Raw genomic sequence first — 25,979 nt, 5'->3', positions numbered from 1 at the left:
TTCAGTGCCTAGCACAAGGGGACAGAATGAGCTGGACATCCTGCTTCACGGTTCAAGGGTCTCCCCCTTCTGCAGGCATCTCCACCAAGTGCTACAGAAAACCATTTCAAGGGATAGGCCAACACTGCCCAGAGCAGCTCCATGCAGCTGAAGGGATGGTGACAACAGCCAGTGTCCAAATGAGAGGCCAGGAGGAGTCCCTAAGTTCTCCCCGCATGCATTGCTACGGAGACTCCCAGAGACCAGGTCAACCCCGGCGATGCCCGCTGAGTTCTGGGGACTGCTTCACAAAGACGACCATGGGCTGTCCCTCAAGCCACAGTAAAACAGCGCGCCATGCTGTGTGGTGCTCTGTCCTGTGTTGGGGAGCCTTGGGGAGTTTCTGTACAGTTTCTGATGCCTGTCATCATGTATTTTCCCCCAGAGCCCCATAGCTTGGCTCTGGAAGGTAACAAGACAAGTAATGAATGAATGAGGAGAATTAACGCATGAATATTGCCTTTATTATCTGTAATGAGTGTCTTATCCAAAACGATCCAGTTGGGAAAGACCGGCCTGGTTGACATGGAACTTGATGCGGTAAACTAGGCGGATAAAAAACGGATCAAAATAATAATGTCCTAAGATACTAGAGGAAGAAACAGTGAGAGATCCCCTTGGTGTGTGTACTCATGGTAGCCTGGGCCTAGATGAATCAAGGAAGGATGACAGTTTTCAGGGGAACTTTGTTTTTCTGTGGGGTTTTTTTTGACCCCTGGATTTTATCCCCTCTGCCAGCTGTCCTCCATCATTTAGTCCTGACCCTGTTGTCTTCTCTGTCCCAGCTGCTACAACAAGGTACTACAACAGGCCAACTGGGACACTCCTCATTGAAGGAGGGATACTGGGGGCCATTCCAGTACAGGTGTAGGACCCCACTGTCCACGGCAGAGGGAGAATGAGACAGGAGCTGGCAGAAGCTGTCCCTGTTGAATGCAAGTGCCTGGTCCCTGTGGCTTTGATGGTGCTTGGTCAGCGTGGAGCTTGTATGGAAACACTTCCCACACTGGGCACAGCGGTACGGCTTTTCCCCCGTGTGCACGCGCTGGTGGGCGGTAAGCGTTGAGCTCCGGGTGAAGCTCTTCCCGCATTCCTTGCAGGAGAAGGGCTTCTCTCCCGTGTGCACGCGCAGATGCTGCGTGAGCGTCGATCTCTCGGTGAAGCTTTTCCCGCACTGGGTGCAAGAGAACGGCTTCTCCCCCGTGTGCACGCGCAGGTGGCTTTGGAGATGGTCCTGCCTGCTGAAGCTCTTCCCACAGTGGGTGCAAGAAAATGGCTTCTCCCCAGTGTGCACGCGCAGGTGCTTGGTGAGCGTTGAGTTCCGGGTGAAGCTCTTCCCGCACTGGCTGCAGGAGAATGACTTCTCCCCCGGGTGCATGTGCAGGTGGCCCTGGAGGTGATACTGCTTGGTGAAACTCTTCCTGTACTTAGTGCAGTCATAGGGCTTCTCTTCTGTGTGCACGTGCATGTGCACGTGGAGGTAATACCGCCTGGCAAAGCTCTTCCCACACTGGCTGCAAGAAAATGGCTTCTCCCCTGTGTGCACACGCTGGTGCTGTGTGAGTGCTGAGTTCTGGGTGAAGCTCTTCCCACACTGGGTGCATGAGAATGGCTTCTCCCCCGTGTGCACACACATGTGTGCTTGGAGGTGATCCCACCTGGTGAAGCTCTTCTCGCACTCGGGGCAGTGGTAGAGGTTCTCCCCCGTGTGCACCCGCAGGTGATTTCTGAGCGTTGAGCGGTGGGTGAATCTCTTCCCACACTGGGTGCAGGAGAAGGGCTTCTCCCTCACGTGTATGCGCTGGTGCTTTGTAAGCAACGAACTTTCAGTGAAGCTCTTCCCACACTGGGTGCACAAGAATGGCTTCTCCCCTGTGTGTACCCGCAGGTGAGCTCGAAGGTAATCCCGCCTGGTGAAGCTCTGCCAGCACTCGGTGCAGTGGTATGGCTTCTCTCCTGTATGCACGCGCTGGTGGACTCGCAAGTCTTGTAGAGAAACAAAGTTCTTCCTACTCTCGGAGCAGAGGCGGGGGTGCTCCCCCACGTGTGCTCTCTGGTGCCTGATGACCCGGTATTTAGGTCGGTGCCTCTTCCTTCCCTCATTGCAGAGGTGCTCCTTCTTGTGTGCTATTCCATGCACCCTGAGCTCCTGTTTGCTGCCAAAGCTCTCACCACACTCTCCGCATTCATACAAGTCAGCCCCGCTGTGAACTCTTCCCTCTTGGGTCTTCAGGTCTCTCTGCCCCTCAAATCCTTCCCTATGCACAGGGATCATTCGGGCTTCAGGTGTTCTCGGCCCCTCTTGGGAAGGTAGCTGGTTTCTGGCTGGAATCAGATTCAGGTTTGCAGGCCCTTCTTCAAGAGACTGCTGCTCGGCTCTGCTCAGCATCCCAGCACCTGCTGGGTGGAGAAAAGAGCCCAGAAATTAGTTCCTGTCCAGCTGCCAAAGGGAAAGCACTGACATTGCCCTGTGTTGAGACATGCTTCAGAACAAGAACAAGGGGTGCAAGTCCAAGTTGAATCTGGGTCTTGGGGCTCAGTTTCTAATATTTGTGCCCCCCGCAAAATGAAGCAGAAAGTGGGCAATTTTGCTGGAAACAATGAAGTGCTTATATCCGCCTAAACATAAAAAAATCGTAAATTCCAGCTGTGTCTGATAGCCACTTAATACAACGGAGATACTGATGGGACACTACATTTCTTCCCCCGTGAGACCCTGTTACACAGGGAGGTTCCAGCTGCAACTAAGGAATAGGACCAGCACCAATCGGTAGCAGAGTGCCAATCTCTCTATAGCCCCGTATTTAACAGCCCTCCCAGAGCTTCTGCTGATCAAGCTAAATGCCATGGGGCAATTCAAACTGCCAGAGGGTATTATAGATATATGGCCACTCTGGCCGGGGTATGAACTCTTACAATATTGGGAGAACATGGCAATTCCAGCTCACGGTGTCCCAGAGGTGCATGATTTGTGCATCTAAGTGAGACAGCATGCTAGGCTTTGACCCTAACATTTTGTGACTTCCTTTTGGACAGATTCCCCAACCCCTGTTGTGACAGAGCTCCTTGCCAAGGTGCCTGGAACTTGGGATAAAGAGTGGAGATAGTAGCTGGCAGGCAGCAGACATTGCCAAAGAGTTGAAGTTGGATTTTGTGTCCCGAAAGCCCTTGCTAGGGAAGAAGGGAACAGTTTCCTCTCTCCAAATAACTGAACTGCAGGAAGTGGGAACACACATCTGCTTGTACAACACAGATCAGAGCAAGCTGGTTGTAGCCAGGACTTTGAGGCAACAGCTCAGGGAAGGGTTGAGGGTTTCAAGCTCATCCTAGGAACCGAGAGGTTCTCAGCAAAGCGCTGGGGAGGGGAATAGTCAAGTCTCACCTGGGAAAAGGCCTTCCAACGATGACTTTTTTCCATAGTCCTTATCATCACAGACCCAGAGCTCCATCTCCCCTTGCTGGATGCGGCTGATCACATCTGGTGTAGGACCTCGATATCCTGTTTAGGGGAGTGTGCAAAGGGTGGTTATTGTCCATTTAGTGCCTAGTTGGGATTTGGGGAACAAGCCAATGGGCTCAAGCATTCGCATGGCAAGTTACAGGAAAATGTAAGGTGTACACTGAGGATGAAAAAGAAGGCACTACCAGCAAAAACCTTCAACAGATGATGGCCCTTGTCACCCATGTAAGCAGGATAGTCATGTAAACTATAAAGCCTCAGCCACGCAAAAGTATATAAAGGGTATAAAACTCACAGAAGCAACTGGGAAAGTGGGCAAGGATGCTGTGTGCTCTGATGTACCAGAAGCAAGAAAGAGAAACCTTTCATGTATTTTCAAGATCCTGACTTGAAGACGGAGATGGTGAGTTTACACTCATGGATGTAATTCCAGGCAAAGAGATGGACATGGGGTTGTTCTTCAGGAAGGTTTGCAATGACGAGTCTTGAAAATAAAAGAGAGCCAATTACAAACTGCTGACAATGAAAATCTGTATAGGGGAGAGAAGGTAATTCATATCAACACTGCCCAGAAAAGGACACTGTTATAATAACTACAGGGGCAACTATAGCAGCTTGTCCAACTGATAAGTGGATGATCACAGGGGGTGACTTTGGGTTAGTCCCAAAGATGTTATAAAGGAAGAGAATATCAGGGGAAAGATGAAATGTGAGCTTATAACAGAACCTATCATATTCTATCCAAATGCTAGGGCTATGTAACAAAGTCAACTGGCAGTCTTCTTATAATAATAGAATTATAGGTGCCAAATGCATTTGGAAATGATTTTTTTCATATGTATAATTATGTCGATCTTCTGAAACCCTGATGAGCCCAAGAAGTACTGATGCCTCAATTGCTTTACCAGCAAATACCAGAATTATGGAAAAGACAATTCAACTCCCAACCAGCAAGTCTTCTTTGAGGGAAATCTTGTCCACAGCTTAAAAGGAGGCAAAAGCCCTGTGGAAGGAATTTCCAGATGTGTTTACAACTTGGCCAGGGAAGATCACCCTGATTAATCTTAAAGTCATCCCGAAACCAGAATTTCCCATCCAAAAGGGGTTCTCCCAACTACCCAAATGACTATGGGAGATGATAAAGAAGGAAGTGCAGAACATACTATATATGAGTTGCCTGAGGAATCAATCAGTGAATGGTGCAGCCTGATCATGTTGGTTCCCAAAACAGAAAAAATAATCAGGTTTTGTATTGAATTCTGTAAGCTGAATGCAGAGTTAAAGTTTTATTCCTGCTCCATACCCTGGGTCAATGCATTGTAATAGTGGTATCTATCTATCTATATATCCATCCATGGGTTAGGGCAATGCTACAGACCAAAGTTGCTGTAACATTGCCCTAACCCACTGAACAAGTTCCTTCCATGTACCAGTGAATACCACCACAACTTCAAGATAAATCACCCCATACTCCTGGTATGGCTACAGTATATTATCTATTAGACACTGAAATGTGGCAGGGGCATCATGGAGATCAAAGGGGAAGATTCTAAACTGTGCAGACCTGAAGGTATTTTTGAGTACTGTCAACTCATAGGACTCAGGAGCAAGGGGAATCTGCTACTATCCTTGTGTCAAATCCAACATTGATATCTATATCTATCTATCTATCTATCTATCGATCAGTAGATATAGATATATATATAGATATAGGTATAGATATATATAGAGATAGACAGATATAGAGATATGGATATCTCTATATCTCTATCTATATCTACAGATATAGACACATAGATATATAGATATTGATATCTATATATCTATATCGATATTGAGATAGTTATAGATATAGATCTGTGTTGTGTGTGTGTATATATATAATCTGCAGGTCTCATAGCAAATCCCACAAAATGCCTGCTCACCTGTAGGAAAACCACATATTTGGGATATGCACTAGGCAGTGGGGAGATCAGGCCTCTCACTGACATTTGTAGAGTCTACCATATTCAAGACACAAAGGCAGCTAAGACCTTCTTGGGATCGGCAAGCTATCACTAACTTTATCCCACAGCTCTTGGCAGTTATAGCCCTCCTAATAGATATACTGTGCAAAACAGCACGCAGAGAAGCAAAGTAGTCTCCAGAAAGTACTGATGTTTTTGGGGACATAGAGAAAATACTGTATGCTAACCTGGAGCTGCATGGTCTGCATTTTAGTTGCTGATTTGTTCTACAAACAGATGCCTTGGAGCAAGGCCTTGGATCTCTTCTCTCAGGACTTTGAGAATGAAGAATACCCAGTTCTGTCCAAGAGTAGAAAGCTCCATCTCTGAGAGCAAAAATACTCAGCAATTGAGAAGGATTGCCTCCCCATAAAGTGGGTGGTTGATATTACCTCCTCGAGACCCCTTTAGCTCTTCATATGGACCATGCCCTCTTAACATGGTTACGTGTGATACGATAAGCCAATCCCAAACGGATGAACTGATACCTGCCGCTACAGCCCTACTCTTTTGACATACACCATCAGCCAGGCACTGCACAAGTCAATGAGGACTTCTTCTTGCAGGAAGGAAGGGGACTAGATATAGAAGAGTGGGTCATCAATTCCACTTTTGAGGGGAGAAATGTGTAACAGGTTGGGGTCTGTCCCTTTAGAGGGAACAGTCACTTCTGTTGAGAGAGCTCATTTGCAAAGAAAGTGAGTGACCCGTTAGATGCTTTACAAAGTTTCCAGAAGAGTAAGCAGAGAGAGGAGGAAGCAAGCCAAGTTACTATGCAGAGGCAGAGCCAGAAGGACCTTTCTTTGAGTGCTTGGGACAGGGAAGGAGGAATTTATTTTGTTCCTTTCTTGGCTTTTTTGTGGACTAAGGACTGAATTACCTGAAACAACTAGGTAAGGAGCTCCAGAGGGAGCAAAAACCTGCCTGCAGAGGCCAACAGCCCATATAACTCACTCGCAGGAGGATTCTGCCTCAAACAGGAGCTTGAACTAAATGTGGTTGCATGGCAGTCCCTTCCCTTTTCTATGACTCTGTGAAAGAAACAATAACCTATAGAGTGACAAAAGTGGATTTGGATCAAATCCTGCACGCAGAAAAGAGAAGAGGTATTACAAAAGGTAGCAGAGAGAAGCAGCACCGAATGACTCGTAGGTGAAACTGAAAAAAAGTAGAGAAAATGAAAAAAAAAATGATAACCTACCTAAAATCCACAATGCATAATGCACTTGAATAACCATGTACCCAATGCTATTAGTGATGGGTAAAGAAGATTAACACAGGATCTAAAACAAATCTTGCATGCCTGAAAAATATAATTTGAGAATTTATTGAAAGGAGGATTTCCCAGAGAACATTTTCATTGACTGAGACTGTAAATGAAGATGAAATTCTAGCTGACAGCACAGAGGAAATCATGAGAATACTAAATACATTGAAAAAAATAGGTAAACATCAGTTTTAGGAATATAGCCAGCCTGTGGAAGCAATAGAAGATGAATTAGGAAGCATTAGGAGATGGGTACAAGAAAATGGCTCTTCTACAAGAGCATTAGCATTAGGAAATGAAGGCAAATGGTGGTTACCGTACTTAGCATAGAAATCCGTACAGCATAAAAGATTTGAAATGAATGTTGACTAAATATAATATAATTCTTGTTCAAAGGGAAAGGAAGTAATTACCAATGCTCCAGTAACTTGGGAACAAAGTTACTTAGCCACTCAGTGAAAATTCCTGAGAAATTATTACACCCAAATCAAGCGGACCATAAAAAACAGCCACAATCAGTCTGCTCTTAAGAAAGGAAAGAGTGCAAGAAATCCTCCTTTCAAGAAAATTGCAAAGAATAATAAACAGCTGCATGTGGACTTTGTAGATTCAGGAAAAAAAGGAATCAGAGCTCATGGTAGAGGTGATATCTTTTATTAGACCAACTCGATTTTTGCAAAAAAACCCCCCAAAACCTTTAATCACAAAATTAAAAATCCTGTAATTTTTTTTTTTTGCAAAAATTGAGTTGGTCTAATAAGACATATCACCTCTACCATGAGTTGTGATTCCTTTTGCCTCTGGACCAATACAGCTACAACCTGCATACCTGGATTCAGAAAAAAAGCATTTGAGCAGATTCTTGACACAAGTCAGAACAAGCACCGGCAATAAAGCTCTTCTGGAAGTGAAAATTTGTTTTTTTACTACAGCTCTGCACTCAGACCACTTATTTTCATCACAGTGATGGGTGCTCCTAGAGAAGAATGGTATGATCTGCACTGTGGGTCATACAAAGTTTGCAGATGCTTTTCCAAAATGCAGAGACAGTTTAGCAGAAGGACAAGAAATCTTTATAGTGGCAGTGAGCTTAAGAAAGGAGGCCTTCAAGTAAAGACAGCAAAGCTAGAATCTGTTCATTGAAGATAAAGATGTTGGAAATGCTCATAGAAAGAAACTTAAGAGTGTTTCCATGTTAGAAGAACCTGGGTTCCATCGCATGTTCAAATGTCACTAGAGGAGAAGATGAGGAAATGGAAAAAATCAGGATTTCTAGCAGCAGATGCTGATCCTATCTACCCTTCATTATGCTGGATAGTAACTAAAAGAAAGGGGATTAGATTGTACTGAAATGTGTGCTAGGGTTGTGAAATGGGTTTGCATGGGACGGAATAGGAAAGAGAGTGAAGAAGATGGAAGAACTCCCCCAAATGGCTGTTGGCGAATATTTATGCCCAACAAATTGGAGATACTATTGATGTGCTGAGAAGATAAAGGGAGAACATCCTGCAATGAAACTACTGAATGCTGAAGCTCTAGACGTTACACCAAGAGAAAGATGCAAGTAAAGGTGGCTGGACAATAGAAAGGAGGATATGAAAACATGAAATGAGAGGCCTAAGCAATGGCAGTACAATTGCAAGGAAGTGGATTTAAACTACCGGTTAAAAGTTCACGAGGAAACGGCAGTTGAAAAACAGAGAGAAAAACAGGACATTTATCATCTTGCAGAGTTCTGGGAAGAAGCAAGTACCAGAGCTTTACCCAAGGAAACGAGGGCTTGGTAATTCCTCAGCATCTGGTCCCGGTAAAGCGCCTTGTCTCCAGCTTCCAGCAGCTCCCACTCCTTTTGGGTGAAATACACGGCCACGTCCTCAAAGGCTTCCTGGAGCTGCAGTCACAAAGATGACACCTTCAGCCCCTTCTGCTTTAGCCTCCTCCTCCAGCCCCCAAAACCCTGAACCTTATTCTGCACAACCTAGATTTGCCAGCTTAGCTGTGCCAAGTAGGGATGTCAAACTTTCTACTCCTTGGCTGACACAGCTGCTCCAGAAAGGGTCTTTAAGAGGAAGCTGGATGAACACCTTGCTGGGGTCATTTGACCCCAGTAATCTTTCCTGCCATGGCAGGGGGTCGGACTAGATGATCTACTCAGGTCCCTTCCGACCCTAGAAGCTATGAAACTATGAGAAGACCCTGGTATGGAGAGGGCTTTGCAAACAGAGGAGTGCATTTGCTTTAGCCTATGTCATCCAGCTAGTTGGTGCAGCTACTGCCTCCCTCTGTTGGCATGTCCTGTCTACAATGGGAAAGCTGCCGTCCTAACCGCACCAGCAGAAATTTGGTGGTGTAGGTGCTCTGAATCTCCCATGGGGAAGCTATTTTCATGGCAGGGACTCACAGGAAGAGCCCCCTGCCTGGTATAGCGGGACCCCTGGATTTTTTCTTCTCCACCAGACACCCACCTGCAAGGCAGTTTCAGGCCTAATTGTCACACGGAGAGACTGTGGGCTTAGGCCCACACAGAAACAATGAGCTCCCCCCAGTTCCTGGACATGGACCACATAACACGTGACTCTGGGGGGCAAGAAATGAGAAAACAGGGATGGGAGTGTGAGCTATATGGGAGGACACCAAGCAGAGCACACCAGCCAAAACTCATTGCCTCTCAAATGAGTTCAAGGTACCAGTGGATACCGCTCAATGAAACAACGCCCAAAGGTGTGTGCAGAAGAAAGACAGGAAAACAGCCTGACCGCTCCCCAAGTGCCCCTCAGCCAGAGCCTCCTTCCTTGTCTAACAGATGGCAAACGTGGCTGGAACCAGGCAAACCTTGACCGGGAGGTCCCTGCACTTGGTGGAGCCATGGATGGGGAGTAACCAAAAGAAAAGTTGTGGGCAGAAGTGCAGCCAGACCCTTAGGCAGACAAAGTTCTTTGGGTAAATCTGATATCTTTTCTTAGACCGACTCAAATAGTTGGAAAGAAAATTCTTCTTTGCAAGCTTTTGGGAAAAGAAGAATTTTATTTCCAACTATTTGAGTCTGTCTAATAAAAGATATCGGATTTACCCAAAGAATCTTGTCTGCCTATGTCCTTAGACCAATGTAGCTACAACCTATGCACCAGAACCATAGGACGCACTGGCATACTGCAGCCTGGCACACTGACGATAGGCATGTGCCAGGGTCTCCGTCAGCTGGCATAAGGGACAAGCAGGGCAGTGTCAGGGGTCTCCCTTTGCTTTTGTAACAGGAAACCTCTCCCCTGTTACTATGAAGGGAGAGCATAGCCAGAGGCAGGTTGCAGAGAGGGCAAAGGGCCAGCAGGTATGAGGTGCCTGTGTGACATGAGCCATGGGTTGCAAAAGGGCAGGCTGCTAATGACTGAATCAACAGTACCTGGGCCATAGAAGCAGCAAATGGGGTCATAGGAGCAGAAGGAGCTCGGTTTGGGGCATTTCAGCCCAGCATCTGGTCATGGGAAGAGTGTGTCCGACCCTGGCTATTGCAGAGAAAGGAGCTCCAAGTGCAACTGGTTGCAGCTTGGAGCCAGGCCATGCAGGAGAGGTACCGGGTGCTTCTGGAGGACCAGTTAGGTTAGTGCTTTGTGTCTGAGTTTGACTGGAGGACTGGGTTGTAGCTGTAGGGGTGGATTGGCGCCACACAACAGGGTATCTGGATACTCTGGGCATCAGGTCCTGCCAAGCAGGCAAGGGGAGTGAGCCGGGCTAGGGCCAAGGTCTGGGCATATGCCAGAAGAGGTAGGCTAGAACTGAGGCTCAGGAGCTGAGGTCCTAGACAGCAGACCAGACCTGAGGGCTCAGCCAGAGAGAAAGGGGATCAAGGTGGGTTCAGCTGAAGTTTCAAAAAGTGCTTGGAGGCTTGAGCGGATGCTGCCTTAAAGGAAGCACAGGGACCCCCAGGCTGAATTTGGACTGAGCGGCTCAAGGGCAAAGCCAGGAATGGGGAGCACCAGAGAAAGTACTCCCAGCCTCCAGGCACCATCTCCTCTGTAAACCAACAAGAACATCAAAGGCATGGCAGGTGAGAGATTGGGGGTGAGGTGCAAAACCCAGCATGGAAAGAGGAGATTTGTGGCATTCAAAGTCCATAGAAACAACACTTTTTTCCAGTTCCTTAAAGGGGCTAGACTCCTTTGGCACAAGTCACATTTGCAGAAATGGTGGTTTTAGGCTTCCAGAGCCTCTCCACAGCTCATGTGAAACCAAGATGCACCATTTCAACAACTAATTTATTTATTGTCCTTAACGTCTGACACAGAGGGAGAGCAGGAAGAAGCACTTAGCTTGACACTGAGCAGTGAGGTAGAGATGATGATGAGCTTGCCTCCTTGCACTGGAGTCTACCATGGATGAGCCTGTGCTTAGCTCCTTGTGCAGGGCGAAGGAGGTAAGAGAGCACTTGGCTTTTCACACCGGGGCACAGAGAGACAAGTGTGAGCTTACATCCTTGCACTGGAGCCAGGCAGAGAGAAGTCTGTGCTCATCTCCTTGCACAGAGTGTGGATACTGCTTTGCTTCTAGCAAATTATCTACTCATGAGCCTGTCCTGGCTCTGGCCGGCCTGGGCTGGAGGGATTCTCCTGCCTGGGCTCCATTGCAAAAATCCTCTTTGTTCTCCAGGCCTGGCTGGGTGAGGGGGGAACCAAATGGGCTCAGCTTCAGAGACCCCAACCCTATGTCCCTCAGGCTGTCTAGGTGTCGCAGAGTACCCACAGATGCTCTTTCTTGGGAGCCTCAGTTGTAACACTGTTTTTCTTTTCTATTTGAAAGTCCTTTGGGGGCAACTGAGGCATCCAGTCTAGAGTCCATGGACACTGACACCAGGTCATCCAAACCTGGCAGCAAGCTCCTGCTCCCTCTTGAGGCCCTCCCCACTGAACTGGTTTGGATTCGGCCCCTTTCCCTTTTGTAGCTCTTCCTGTCCCATCCACTGGCTCCTTGGACTTATTATTTGGGGGTCTATAGATGCTGGCCAGTGTGCTCTGCTTGGTGTCCCCTCCTCACAGCACTTGTTATTAACTTCTGACCCTGACTCCCATCCCTGGTTTTGCAGGGACTATTTCAAGACTCTTGGTGACCCCCTCTAATAGCAGAGGGAGCTAACAGTTTGTGTGTGGGCCCAGGCCCAGAGTCCCCAAAATGCACCAAATCAGCTTCTTGTGGCTCTTCAAGTCTCTTGTCTTCTTCAAGCCTTCCCAGCAACCCACCCTCCAAGCTCTTCAGAGGGATCTGCTCATGTCCACTCTCGCCCTAATGGAAAGGGCATATTGCTCACCACCACATTTTCGTTCTGCTTTGGGGGCCTGCCCTGCCTCTTGTGCAGTTGGCCCAGCTCGAGTCTCGGGGAGCCCCTTCTTCCCAGTCTTCCTGGGGATGTTCCCAACAGCTCCAGGTTTGCATGCCCTTCCTTGGTAAGCTGCTCCTGGCTTTGGCTCGGGCTCCCTGCACCTGCTGGAAGGAGAAGAGCATCCACAGGTTAGCACCGGTGCTGTTGGTACAGGGAAAGCCCGGCTATTCAACTAAGCTGGGGTGTGCCTACAGTAGGGTGCCTGGGACACTTCTTTTCTTGAGTCCTGCAATGGGGCAGGGATGCAGGGGGACTGGAGCCAAGGCAGGGCCAGAGGCCTGGTGACAGATTAAGGCTGAGAGGGCTAAAGCCTGGGCAGAGCAGCTGGAGGCTGAGATGGCTAAAGCCAAGATGGGTCTAAGGGCCTAGAGAAATAAATATGACCTTGACAGACCCAGGGACCTGACAGTGAGTGAAGAGGTAGGCAAATAAGGTCAGACAGTCCAGTGAATGAACCTAGAGCAAACCCAGTGAGGCATGGCTGCGGCTATGGGGAGGCTGAAGCTCACAATTAGGGTCAATGAGGCTACAACTAGCATCCGTAAGGTGTGGTTAAGGCCAGTGGGGCCAGGACATGGGCCAGCTAGGAGCAACAAGAACACGAAAGGGCAGAGAACATAGGGCCTGGGGGCATGCAGCTGGACTTCCCAGTCCTATAAGCAGAAGGTGCTAGGCCAAGTGCAGCTCTATTGGGGTCACTTGGGCTCTGGGGTAGCCTCCCATGGATACATATCAATTCCATCAAAGTGGGGCAGTGTGGAGGATGCCCTGAGGACTCAAGAGTGGGGAAGGTAGTTTGGCCAGCAGCAGATATCTTGGCATCGGTTGGGCTGGTCCTGGCACAGGGAGATTATGGGGGGGCCCCTGGAGCTGGGTCAAGAGCCATATTCAGGGGGGAAAAGACAAACCCCCTCAATTCCCAGGTGTTGGAAGGCTTCTAGGGGATGCCAGGAGAACAGGGATCTTCTGGAACACCAATCCTCAATGAAACAACTTGACAAAGGAGAGGTGTCTGCCCATGCATGCTGCGGGAAAAGGCAGAACCGCCATTCTGTCCCTGCTCCTGGGGAAGGGTCCAGTCTGGGGAACCAGCCCAGGATCTTTCACCTGTCAATAAGTCACAGGTTTCCACTGCATCAAGGGAATCAGTAGGAGGAGAGAGGCCTGGTATTAACTGCATATGAGGCATCCAGAACTTACTGAGAGAATCTGTTTCTCTGACCCTTTCACAAGCCCGTTCTTGGGAACAGAGGGTCAGCTTGTGAGGGGGGTGTTTGGGACTGGATCACTGACTTTTATGAAGGTAAGGCTATGAGGTCCTACAACGATAGAGGACTCTTCTGTAATGGGACCGGAGTGAAGACCCAGACCTACTCAGCCTCAAATGGGGAGGCAGGACAATTCGGGGGGGTGCCCTGAACATGCACCTGCAGCAAGTACAGAACAGTGCCCTGGTCCAAACTGGGCTGAGTGAGGCAATTGGGGCAGCCAGTCCCCAGAAGCCACAGGCAACAGGCACAGTCCACTCTAGCCCTTAAAAGCCAGCATGCAGGATCCTTGTCTGGGCAAAGGTGGCAGTTTTGCTCCTGGCCTTCTGTGCACTTCCTTGGTGGTTCTCTGGTTTTGACTCTGAGCTCCAAATCCAGCTTCCCGTTGTGGTAGGACCCTTAGCATCTCAAGTCTGGGTTTTTTCTCCTGATTCTGCTTTAACCTCCCACTTTGACTCTTGGTTTCTGATCCTGGGTAACCCTCAGCTTACCCTGTCTCCAGCTCTAGCTTTTGACCTTAGTCTGTTTTGCCTTTGGCTAAGCTCCAGCACCAGATCCCTCTGTATACCTTGCTCCTGGGAAACAACCTAAACTGCACCTATGCTTCGGGTGCCTAACCACTAGGCAAGGCTGCCTATGCCCCAGTTCCTAACACTTTCCATTGGCTGTTGCTATCACATCAAGCATGCTCAGTGATGGGGATCAAGAACATATTGCAGCAGAGAGGTGCAGTAAGTGATTCAAGCCCTTCACTCCAGGTGCTGAACAGGCAGGCAGGCACTGACATCAAGGGTCCCTCAGTATCTCTGTCAAGGCCCCTGCCCTGAATGCAACACATTACCTGACCTCTGGTGGGATGGAGACTTCTCTCTGGGGACATGAGGAAGATCATCCTGGGGCCCTGGGTTTTCACACCATCCTGCCTCCTCCAGGGGCACATGCCCAGAACAAAGCTTCAGCCCCTCCATCCAAGATTCAAGAGGTTCCCTTAATGCCCCAGAAGGTATCATCTTGCCCAAGGCCACCTCCTTGATCTTCCTGCACACTGTGACCTGGTGGGAAGACAAAAACTTCACTGAGAAGCTGGGAAATGGGAGAGACAGGGGTGGAAAGGAACATCCTCCAGGTATACAGTGACAGAGCTGGTATAAAAAAAAAATGATAATCACTGTTCAATGATATAACCTGGAGCTTCTCATCCTTCAGCTGCCTTAGCCAGGACCACCACCTTGACACAGGTCTCCACACGGCATCCCCACTCCTAGCTTGGCATCTCATAGGGCAGGATGGCCACGAACTGCTCCAGCACCAGCACCAGCACCAGCACCAGCACCAGCACCAGCACCAGCAGCCCCGGGATCCGTGTCTCGCTGCAGCGTTGCAGCTCCAGCAAGCACTGGCAGAACTTCTGCAAGCACCCAAAAGCCTCCCGTAGCCCCGTGGCCTCCTGGGAGCAGAAGCTCCAGAAGTCTCCAGATTGGGGTGGGGGGTTCTCCCCTCAATGTCATGTTTGGTAACCATGGGGTCACGGGGGCCAGCATGGTAGGAAGACAGCTCCTCCTGCTACTTACTTCCCAGCGCTGGACTGGCTCGTCTTGTGGCTCCTGCTTGACCTGTGCTGGTGCTGCCCATGCCAGCGACTCTCTGGCCTGGATAATATGAGGGAATCTCCCTGTTCCTGGCTCAGAGCCTGCTGGGTCCTGCTCCTCCATCTTCACTGGAGGCGGCACAAGTGCTGGGGCGAGGAGGTGCACAAGTGGTGCTGGTTCCACCTCAACAGACATGTTCTCTGCCAGCTTACTCTCACCTCTCACTTGAGGCTTGTTGGCAGAATCTGGTCTCCTGGGTTGTCTGTGGGAAAAGAGAAAGCACAGTGATGTGATCACGTGATGGGGGCTCAGTACCATGATCCACAGACCCAGCATAACGCCCATAACCCAGCCATAATACCCCCTACCCTTGCTTACAAAGAGGGGTCACATAATTGTCCCAACCTTCCCTGACAAAGGGCACGGGGAGTGGGCTGGCTGCCAGAATGCCCCTCCATAGCCCACCAGCACTGAAGGTGCTGGGAAGTTGTCTTGGTGAGAGTCCCTGAGCTCCACCAACCAAGCAGCTCCACAGGTTTTCCACCCCTTGTCCGCAGCAGGCCCCTTTCACCTTCCCCCAGCCTCATGTGCAGACCCCCACATCTGCTGAGGGGCTCCACCAACACCTCACACGCCTTGAAGCCCCACGTGGCCCTCCTGGTCCTCCAGCCCATCTCCTCCAAATGTCATGCATAGTTCCACAGCCCCTTGCATACGGCCCCACCACCCGCTCCCTCACTTCTGCTTACATGCCTTCCTGTGTGGCCCCACATCCCATCTTCCCCACCCTCCTGTGTATGGCCCCACAGCCCCTGCATAATCCTTGCCCCAAGTCACCCGCATGGCCCCACATCCACAGCATCCTGCACAGGGCCCCAGATCCCTTCCTGCACCCCGGCCCACCCCTCCCTGTCAGCCTGCATCGCTCTGATCCTGCCTGGGACAGGACTTAGGCCTGAGCTGTACCCTCCCCACCCAGACCAGGGCCACATATGCCACCTGCACCCAGATGGCTTGTTCTGGGCTTAGCCCTGCAGGATCCCCCACCGTGATTTTTGCTGGGCTCCCAGTAAGTATTCCAGCTCTGGCTCTACCGGTGCCATGCCCCTGGCAGCTGTGACCTCCTCATCTCCTGCTCCCAGGAGGGGTCAGGCTCCCACTGCCACCCCCAGCTTCAGTTTTAGATGGAGGCCCCCCACCCCTGCACTCTGGAATAGACCCATTTGGTGCTGGGGCAGTGGGGGAAGGCAGCCTGCAACTCCCACTGACAGCCATGAAGGTATTTCTTCCTCAAGTTCTTTTTCAGTGAACTATTTTGGGTAACAGTTTCTGAAAACAAGTCCATTTCTATCAGTACATTTCTATCAGTACTCTATCAAATATGGTACTTTGGAAAGCTAAGAGTATTTATGACCAGAAAGAATTTCCCTTTCAGTATTAATGACATGAAATTGTCAGCAACTTAAAGGTCAATTTAGAAAATCCTGCGCAAGAAATGCTCCACGTGTTTGGAGCACCTCTCGTCTACAGTCCGAGGCACAGAAAATCACTGATAATAGCACTCCCGAGGCTGTTCCCCTTCCCGAGACGTCCTGTCTCCTGAGCTCTAGGACTGAATCCTGCCTGGGGTCTCATCTTCCTTGAGATGCATTTGAGTTTCTGAGTAAGACTGAGCAAGGGCACAGGAAAAAAAAACATAGGAAAAACTTTCTCCCTAGGACGGCAGTGAAGCACTAGAACAGGTCACCTGGAGAGGTGGCAGAATCACCATCCTTGGAGATCTTTAAGGCCGGGATTGACCAAGCCCTGGCTGGGATGATTTAGTCAGGAATGGTCCTGCTTTGAGCAGGGGTTTGGGCCAGATTTGACCTCCTGAGGTCCTTTTCAACCCTAATTTTCTACGATTCAATGAACATTTTCCTCACAACTTGGCTGGACTGGGAAGGTCTATAATGGAGAGCCCAGACCAGAAGAGCATTGGGAAAAACCTTATATCTGCATATCCTGTTCTGCCAGGGTCTCTCTAGTGTCACCTCGCTCCGTTTCATCTCTCCAGGGGGATTTCCATTAAGTTCGGTTTCTCAACTATTTTATGTTATGCCCTTGCTTTGTTCCCTTGATGCTGTGCTGCTGTTCTTGACGTTGGAATACCGGTTTAAGCCCTTTCTATACCATTGATTTGCTGCTCTGAGAAGTGTGTGGCGGGGGGAGCAACACTTTCCTTTTCCTTCATGTCACTTGTGGCACCGCTGGAAAGCTCTTGTATTTTATAACGTCCCAAAGTAGGAGCAGACGTCTCTTTAGCTTGGCTCCAAACCCGCTCCTTTTGTTTGGACCAGCGCAGTCGTGCCCTGGGGTTTTGGGGGGGTCGCGCTGGGGGAAGTCGGGAGCGCTCTGTGCATAGGGACTGCCGCCTTTGTTTCCTCGCTCTCCTTCTCTGCTCTGCTCCCCCTGCCGCAGCCATCTTTGCTTCTGCGGGTCCTGCCAGCTGCTCCGAGCGAGGAGTCCCCCAGCCGCTTTCTTGTCAGGGTGCAGCTTTGCACATTGTCCCCCCTCTTTCATGGGCTCTGCACCCCACTACGGGGGAAGTGCTGGGGGGGTTTTGGGGGGTCTGGGACCTGTGATGCTTGCACATTGTGCCCCCCCCCGCGCGCGCGCACCCTGGGGTGCTGCCAGCTTCGTCAGCGCGCCCTGGGGAGGCAGCCCTTCCCGGCGGCTCGCCTTGGCATGAGGGGACGGGGCCTGGGAACGGGGGCCCGCACGGGCTTGCCCTCCCGCTGTCGGCAGCCGCGGGCTCGCTACGAGCCAGACACCTGGGCAGGCGGGCAGGTCTCCATCCTGAAGGCCCAGCTGGACAAAGCCTAGGCGGGGAGCAGATGTGCCCCGCTTGCCGCCCCCGGCTGGGCCCCGTCCTCCCCAGCCCCACTGGCTCCCGCCCCCCGGGGCTGCGCCTGCGCCCCTCCAGCGCACTCACCGCCTCCGCGCGGCGGCCGCCGGCCGGGCCGGGAGCGACTCGGCGCCCGGCGGGGGGGCACCGCACCGCGCCGCGCCGCGCCGCGTCGGGCCGGGCGGCCACAGCTGCGCGGGGCGGGGATGCTGCGTGCGCTGCGCCCGCCCCCGGCCCCGGCCTGCGCGCACGAGCCCCAGGTTGGTTCCTGATGCCCGCTTCCCACCCCCGTCCCCGTCCCCGGTCCCGGTCCCGGTCCCGGTCCCCTACCCCCAGCTCCTTAATCCTCAGTCCCAGTTTCTGATGTTCAACTCCCAGCTTCTAGTCCCTTATTCTCCCTTCCTGATCCCCAGTTTCCAGTTCCTTACTCCCAGTTTCTGTCCCCAGTTTCCCCATTCTTTAGTCCCAAGTCCTTATTCCCAGTTTCCAGTCCCTTATTTCCCGTTCCTTATCTCCATTCTTTAATCCCTGTTTCTTACTCTCAGTTATCTATTCCCAGTTTCTTAGTCCCAATTCCAAATGCCTTATTCCCAGCTCCCAGTTCCTTCTTCCCCATTCCTTACTCCTGGTTCTTTATCCCCAGTTTCCAATTCCTTATTCCCAGTTCCTTATTTCCAGCTCCAAATTCCTTATTCCCGGTTCCTTTTTCAAAGCCAATCTATAGCTAATAAAAGCTTGTTAATCATGAATTAAATGAGAGAGAATGCCAACTTCAGCCTCATTGCAGACAGCAGGGATGGTGGCAGGGGCCCTGGTTTAGGGAGCAATATGGCAGTGAGAATCCCTTTGTAGTGGGTGGGAACAATAAATCCCCTGGTTTTGGGTCCCTGGCAGGATGTGGTTTGATTTGATTAATGTATTTCCTCCTCCCCACTCCCCACAATCATCCTATATGCCTCACTTTCCCTGGTGGTGTTTCTCATTGTGACACCATGGGGGAGAACAGCTTAACATTGCCCTGAACCAGTCCTGAAAGGGGGATTTAGGGCTCTGGGGTTTTTTTCCCGTTTGCTAAGGAAAGGTCATCAAGAACAAACTGTTTGCATCTAAAGAAATTGCTTATCTCATTCCTTAGGTCATCAAGAAAAACCACTTTCATCTCAAGCATAGGTGATGGGGGGGGGCATGTGCCCCCCCCCATGAGATTGGCCACCATCAAAGCCACTGCCGGCTTTTGTGGGCAGTTCCCGTCCCTGCGGCTCGATGTCAATGTGGCCACCAGCGGCTGCAGGCAGTCCCCGCCCTCCACTCGCCACCACCATCGACACCGTGGATGGCAGCTGTGGGCAGTGCCTGCTCACCACCCGCTGCTTGCCACTCTGCCCCCCACTCCCACTACAGCCTGCAATGACAGTGGTTTGGGGGTTGAGACACTGGGTTTGTTTAGTCTGGAGGAGACTGAGAAGGAATTTGATAGTAGCCTTCACCTCCCTGCAGGGGGGTTGCAAAGAGGGTGGAGCTGGGCTGTTCTCAGCAGTGACAGATGACAGGACAAGGAGCAATGGGTTCAAATTGCAGCAAGGGAGATTTAGGTTGGATATTAGGAAAAACTTTCTCATTAGAAGGGTGGTGAAGCCCTGGAACAAGGTACCTAGAGAGGTGGTGCAGTCTCCATCCTTGGAGGTTTTTCAGGCCTGTCTAGACGAATCTCTGGCTCGAATGATCTAGTTGGAGTTGGTTTTGCTTTGAGCAAGGGGGTTGGACTAGATGTGACCTCCTGAAGTCCCTTGCAACCCTTAGTTTCTATGATTTTATGACAGAATAACCACAAGCACAGATACAGACTGGGGAGTGACTGGCTAGGCAGCAGTACAGCAGAGAAGGAGCTGGGGGTTACTCAACCATAAGCTGAATACTCACCAGCAGTGTGCTCTTGTTGCAGAAAAAGGGCCTACAGCATCCTACAGTGTTCTGCATTTTCTGTTTTTACCAAATTCACCGATAAATTACCTGATTTTTTTTTAAATTGAAGTTATTTGGTTTTTACTGATTTACCTCTGATTTTCAGTTCACTCAGTAGTATTTTACCGGGTATTTATTTGTATGAAATGCCATCCTGATAGATGGGTTTTGTATTACAGCACTCAAGCTGAAACAATTCTTCAATGTAAAACTCACTCCAGACACATGATGGAGCCAGTCAGATTAAACCATGTTAATAGTGCACCGTGACTGGCTCATGTGACATAAAGAGGCACTTAGTGCTTCCATTTAATGTGGGGCTGAAAAAAAACATACATGGGGGGAAAAAGTAAAAGATGGGTAGAAAGTGCAAATATCTCTGTGAATATGTCTGTGAAAGTCAGTGTTTAGAAGTTTTTGAAAAGAGTAAATAGGAAGGTGAAGAGGCTGCATTGCACTGCAAATACTGCAGCATTTAAGTCAGTTCTCATGCCAAAAGGCTAAAAGAACATGTAGAAAGCAAGCGACACATTAAAATTAAAGGAGGGACCAATTGGTGACTTTGTGAGACAATCCTGTCCAGCAGGAACTGGAAATGGCCTCACCTGCCTCTGGAAAAAAGATACCACTCAGCACAAGAACAGTACTCATCTGGGAGTTGAACCCAGGACCTCCTGCACCCTAAACAGGAATCATATGCCTAGACCAACAAGCCATGTACCAGCCCTGCCCTGCTATGCTGTGCCGTGCCATGCCACATTTTAGACCCCTGAGATGCAGGACACAGACCTCTTGTGCCACGGGACCACTGCCGGAGCTCCAAGCCTGGGCTTGCAAGCTGTCTTTCTTTTGTGGCTCTTTCCCCATGGCAAGCTCTGGAAAGTTGCTGTCCTGCTCCGGCAGGCCAGCAGGTCCTGTGCAGCCAGCTGGGACTTGAAGAGGAGGCAAAATGCCAGTGGCCAGTAGCCCCAAGAGGTACACTGGGAGGCCAGGTGTGGGGTGGGCAGGGCAGGGCCCGTTGCCTGCAGATGCCCTGACTTGAGTTCACCCACGGAGCTTGCAATGAGGGGGAGAGGAGGGGGCACCTGCTGCCCTTTCCTTACCTGGCAGCATGGGTGGGAGGCCAAACCGGGCCCTGGACTGTACGCCAGCCAGGAGGAAAATGGCAGTCACAAAGTCAGGAGCCCAGCCCAGCCCACACTGTTAAAGGGCAGGGCCTTGGACAAAGCCTGAACAGGGACTTGAACCCTGGACATTCAGATTAAAAGTCTGAAGCACTACCAACTGAGCTATGGCAAAAAACTCCCATCCCTCTCTGCCATGGTTGGCACCCAGCCCCAGGCCCAGAGGGGGAAGCTAGTAGATGAGGACTCCTGGCACTTGGCTCCACAGCAGACTGCACGCTTTTCTCCTCCAGCTGGGCTCCAGCTCCTGGCACGGGCAACCCCTTCCACATCGCCACACCACTGATCCTGGACTCCCCAAAGTCTGCCCTGAAGACTCCTTGCTCAAGGACATTCTTCCCTGACCATGGCTCCCTCAGCTTTTCAGCCACCCCCCCACAAAAGGATGCTTGTCATCAGTATGTGGGCAGTGGGCCTCAGACGGAGCAGTGAGCCTGGCAATGCTGCCACACAGTACATGAGAGCAGACAGGCTCAAGGCTTACCCAGGGCATGGATTGGTTGCTGTGGTGGTGAAGCATGGAGAGCAGGGTGGCAAACAAGCATGGGGTAAGCGCCATCACTGTGGGAGCCTGGGGGTGGAGCAGCCCTCCCATGGTGGGCACAGGACCTGCCGACAGTCATAGAGGGCTGTGCCAGACTGCTGCGGGGCAGAAAAGCAGGTGGCCAGGGAGCATCATGTGGGACTACCTTTTAAAGAGTGAGCCTAGCACCCGCGCAGCTGTGGCTGGAGCCTCCGCCTCCTGCTAGCTACGGCAGGGAGGCAGAGCAGGGCCAGAGGAGGCTACTCCCATAAGGAGGAAATCTCTTTCGAAATGGATGCGTGTGTTGACAACATCCCAGGGTTGGCTGACTGCACAGTAAATTACTGCACAGTAAACCCAAATAGCATCAACTGCATGTGTAGACAGACCCAGTGAGTTATGGAGGACGACTCACTCGTGACTGAGTACAATGATCTGACGAGGTTTGAGGTTTGAATAACAATTGGTCTTAGAGTCCAGAGTTTCAAAACTGATCCCATGGAACTGCCTTAAAGTAAGGAAATGGGGAGATTTAAACTCCTCAGCCCAGGCCTCTATATCCTGAGCTCCAGAGCCATGCCAAATGCAAAAAGCAGGCCCTGCTGGGATTTGAACCCAGGATCTCCTGTTTACTAGACAGGTGCTTTAGCCAACTAAGCCACAGGGCCCCCTCACTCAGTGTCAAAATCATACCTGTTTCAGCTGTGTCATTCAGGGTTTATGTCAGGACATCAGTTTAGCTCATTTGTGTCCCTCCAGGACCTTGATGATCAGGGTTTTCCATTTCCCATAGGAAAAATAGAGTAAACCGCAGATTTTACCTTTTACTGGAGGCAAATGTGGATTTCTCATGTAACTGAGGAAGCCTGTGGATTTTGCAGGTTTGCCATGAGCTCCCTGCAGGCTGGCACAGTTCAAACTTGCTGGGAGCTGGGAGGGAGCTGGAGGAGGGTGGTACATGTACATGGCCCCAGGTAGCCCAGAGAGCAGGTCCCGCAGGTGTGGCAGAATGCCACTTCTGTCTCTCCCCCAAAACTCTGCTCTGTAACGATTTGGTTAACATGGTCTCTGTAGAGGGCAGACATCCCATCTCGTTATGTAACCTGAGCTGGATACATTCCTGAGGGAGACGGGGAAACCTGCTCCCTCTGCCTATGTGAGTGGCATCACATAACATGGTGAGGGGCTTAGGCTCCCTATTGTTCTGAGCAAGGCCAGTTTACCCAGCAACCAGTGATGCATTTCAAATTGGTTGGCTGGCAGCCAACAGTTGCTGGCCTCCATTGGACCAGATTAATGAGGTAATAAGGTCTATATAAGTTAAGGACTGCCCAGGAGGAGAGGGAGTAGTCTTGATGAAAATTCAGAGAGAGAAGAGTTGAACTGTATGAGTCCTGGGTCTGGATAGCTCAGCTGGCAGAGCTTTGGACCTTTAATCTGAGGCTCCAGGGTTCAAGTCCCTGTTCAGGCAAGTAGGGGTCTTTCACCTAGGCCTGGTCTTTTGAAGGTGTGACTGGACTGGAGCAGTCCCAGCTCCTGGTTCTGACAAAGGTGTCTGCTGGTGTGTGGCTGGCTTGATTCCCACTTAGGGCATGGGAGGTCCCAGGTTTACCCCCCAGATGAGCCTTGTTCAGTGCTCTGCCTGGGGAGACTGTGTTTGGACTGTAGAGTGGCTCCTTTTATTCAGGAGGGAGGCAGGTGGGGCCATTCCCTGGTGCGGCTGGTGCGTGACCCAGAACAGGGAGGTTTAGGCACCTCCATGCCCCTGTCTCCTTGGTTCCCCAAGCCAGTGGGGGATGGCGGCCATCAAGGCATCAAGCAGGACTGTGTGGGTTTTCAGAAGGCAGGGCCTGGTGCTGCTCCACCCGTCTTGACCCGGGGCCCTTGTTCCCACTCGGGTCAGGTGAGTGCTTTTGTGGAAAACCCTGAAACTCTGGACTCTAAAACCAATCATTATTCAAACCTCAGACCTCATCAGATCATTGTACTGAGTTACAGAGGGTGACTCACGACTGAGTTAGACCATTGTACTCAGTCGCGAGTTGTCCTCCATAACTCACTGGGTCTGTCTACACGTGCAGTTGATGCTATTTGGGTTTACTGTGCAGTAATTTACTGTGCAGTGAGCCAGCCCTGGGATGTTGTCTACACACGCATCCATTTGGAAAGAGATTTCCTCCTTATGGGAGTAGCCTCCTCTGGCCCTGCTCTGCTTCCCTGCCATAGCTAACAGGAGGTGGAGGCTCCAGCCACAGCTGCACGCGTGCTAGGCTCACTCTTTAAAAGGTAGTCCCACATGATGCTCCCTGGCCACCTGCTTTTCTGCCCTGCAGCAGTCTGCAGCATGCTGGTACAGCCCTCTATGACTGTCTGCAGGTCCTGTGCCTGTGGGAGGGCTGCTCCACCCCCAGGCTCCCACAGTGATGGTGCTTACCCCATGCTTGTTTGCTCGCTGCTCTGTCTGAGGCCCATGTGGAAGGGGTTGCCTGTGCCAGGAGCTGGAGCCCGGCTGGAGGAGAAAAGTGTGCACTCTGCCATGGAGCCGAGTGCCAGGAGTCCTCATCTACTAGCTTCCCCCCTGGGCGTGGGGCTGGGTGGCAAAGAGAGGGATGTTTCTTTTTGGTCATTGAGCCTGCATAGCTCAGTTGGTAGAGCTTTAGACTTTTAATCTCAATGTCCAGGGTTCAAGTCCCTGGTCAGGCTTTGACACTACCTTAGACAGCGTGAAGTTGTTTGGGCTTGGATCTGACCCTGCTTTGTGGCTGGCCTACAGCCCTTGCTTGCACTGGGAGCAGCCCAGGTCCCCCATCAGGTGAGGAAAGGGCAGCAGGTGCTCCCTCCTCTCTCCCTCATTGCAAGCTCCATGGGTGATCTCAAGTCAGGGCATCTGCAGGCATCGGGCCCTGGCCTCCTAGTACACCTACTGGCCCCTGGCATTTTCCCTCCCCTTCAAGTCCCAGCTGGCTGCACAGGACCTGCTGGCCTTCTGCCCAAGCGGGACAGCAACTTTCCAGAGCTTGCCATGGGAGAGGAGCCACCAAGGAAAGACAGCTTGCAAGCCCGGGCTCGGAGATCCGGCAGCGGTCCTGTGGAAGAAGAGGGGTTCGTGTCACAGGGGTCTGAAATGCAGCGGGGCAGGGCTGGGGATCACAAGTCCCTGGCTTGTTGGTCTAGGGGCATGATCCCCTGTTTGGGAGGTCCTGGGTTCAACTCCTGGATGAGCCCTGCTTAGTAGTGTGCTGAGCTACCTTTTTTTATCTAGCTGCAGAGGCAGGTGGGGCCATTTCCCTGGTGCAGCTGGTGCATGGCCCAGAGCAGGGAGATTTAGGCACCTCCTTGCCCCTGTCTCCTTGGTCCCTCAAACCCATAGTGTTGGGTGAGGGTGGCTGTTGAGGCATCAAGCTGGGCCGTGGGGGTTTCAGAAGGCAGAGCCTGGCACCTCAGCCCTCTTCAGCTGGGGCCCTCATTCCCACTTGGGGCAGGCGGGTACTTTTGTGTGGGTGAGGGAGCCGCTGCCAGGGAAGAATGTCCCTGAGCAAGGAGTCTTCAGGGCAGGTTAGTGCAGGACCTGTGGTGTGGAGATGTGGAAGGTGGTACCTGTGCACTCATCTCTGTCCTGCGATCATGCTCCCATTGCTTGGGATGAGTGCTTTATTTGCATCCACAGATATAACACTAGCCAATTGCCCATTATGAATGACGGATTTCAAAGGAGTGTTTACGTGGCCAGCCCGAAAGGGCGACCCTGCCCCTGCCCATTCTGTTGCCCCTCACTCCCAAGTCACAGCCCCCCCCACAGCCCTGCTGCTGCCCCTCGCTCCCTACCCACTGACCCCAGGCCTGCCAGTGCCCTTCACTCACCCAACTGCAGTACCCTGCTCCACTGGGCCCTGATGGTGCCCCTCACTCCCAACCCACAGCCCCACACCTCCCATCCCTGCTGGTGCCCCTCACTCCTGGCACTGCCAGTGCCCTGTGTTCTCAACCCACAGTCCCCCACCTCTACCCCAATGCCCCTCACTCCTGACCTGCAGCCCCCTGCCCCCCAGCCCTGCAGAAGGGCCCCAGGTGTCCTCGTCCTGACTGACCGGCCGGAGCATGGTGGCTCAGATACTAAACTTTTTGTGAAAAAGTGACAGTTGGCTGATTCATACCCAGAGGTAAATCCAAAGTCTCTGTGACACCTACTTGGCCCCAAAATACTGTGCACATGCTCCCCTTCAAGGGCCTGGCACATCAATGCCAGAACCAAGGAAAACTGGTAAGCAGGTGGCGGTGTCTGGTCCCAGCATCGGCTGGAGGGAGAGAAGAGGAGGGGAGGTTGTGGCACCCAGCCATATTTAGGTGGTGACTCGAGGAGTCAACTAAAAGAGGGATTATGTGGGGGGCAAAAAATGGTTGAAATGGGAAAGCTGGGCTTCAA

At 51.2% G+C, this 25,979-nt stretch overlaps 1 protein-coding gene and 2 non-coding genes across 3 annotated transcripts in view; 1 reads left to right on the top strand and 2 right to left on the bottom strand.

The window, feature by feature from the left end:
- Positions 1-20,070, bottom strand: part of LOC149861883 (uncharacterized) — a 44,826-nt gene extending 24,756 nt beyond the window's left edge. Inside the window, exons 1-7 of the mRNA XM_090053839.1 lie at positions 17,975-20,070; positions 14,983-15,262; positions 14,253-14,463; positions 12,072-12,247; positions 8,537-8,663; positions 3,422-3,538; positions 803-2,439 (exon numbers count right to left, since the gene is read on the bottom strand). Of these exons, the coding sequence (XP_089909965.1) occupies positions 803-2,439; positions 3,422-3,538; positions 8,537-8,663; positions 12,072-12,247; positions 14,253-14,463; positions 14,983-15,195 (2,481 nt within the window). The 5' untranslated portion in view covers positions 15,196-15,262; positions 17,975-20,070. The remainder of the gene's footprint in view (positions 1-802; positions 2,440-3,421; positions 3,539-8,536; positions 8,664-12,071; positions 12,248-14,252; positions 14,464-14,982; positions 15,263-17,974) is intronic.
- Positions 20,071-22,150: 2,080 nt separating this feature from the next.
- TRNAT-AGU (transfer RNA threonine (anticodon AGU)) lies at positions 22,151-22,224 on the bottom strand. Its single transcript has one exon. It is a non-coding gene; the product is annotated as a tRNA-Thr (tRNA).
- A 1,962-nt stretch (positions 22,225-24,186) lies between these two features.
- On the top strand, positions 24,187-24,259 carry TRNAK-UUU (transfer RNA lysine (anticodon UUU)). Its single transcript has one exon. It is a non-coding gene; the product is annotated as a tRNA-Lys (tRNA).
- Positions 24,260-25,979: the final 1,720 nt, after the last annotated feature.

The sequence above is a fragment of the Crocodylus siamensis genome, chromosome 6, assembly GCF_052110815.1.
Source record: "Crocodylus siamensis isolate JL-2025a chromosome 6, ASM5211081v1, whole genome shotgun sequence".
In the NCBI taxonomy this organism is placed as follows: Eukaryota; Metazoa; Chordata; order Crocodylia; family Crocodylidae; genus Crocodylus; species Crocodylus siamensis.
This window is presented reverse-complemented; position numbering and strand designations above follow the sequence as displayed.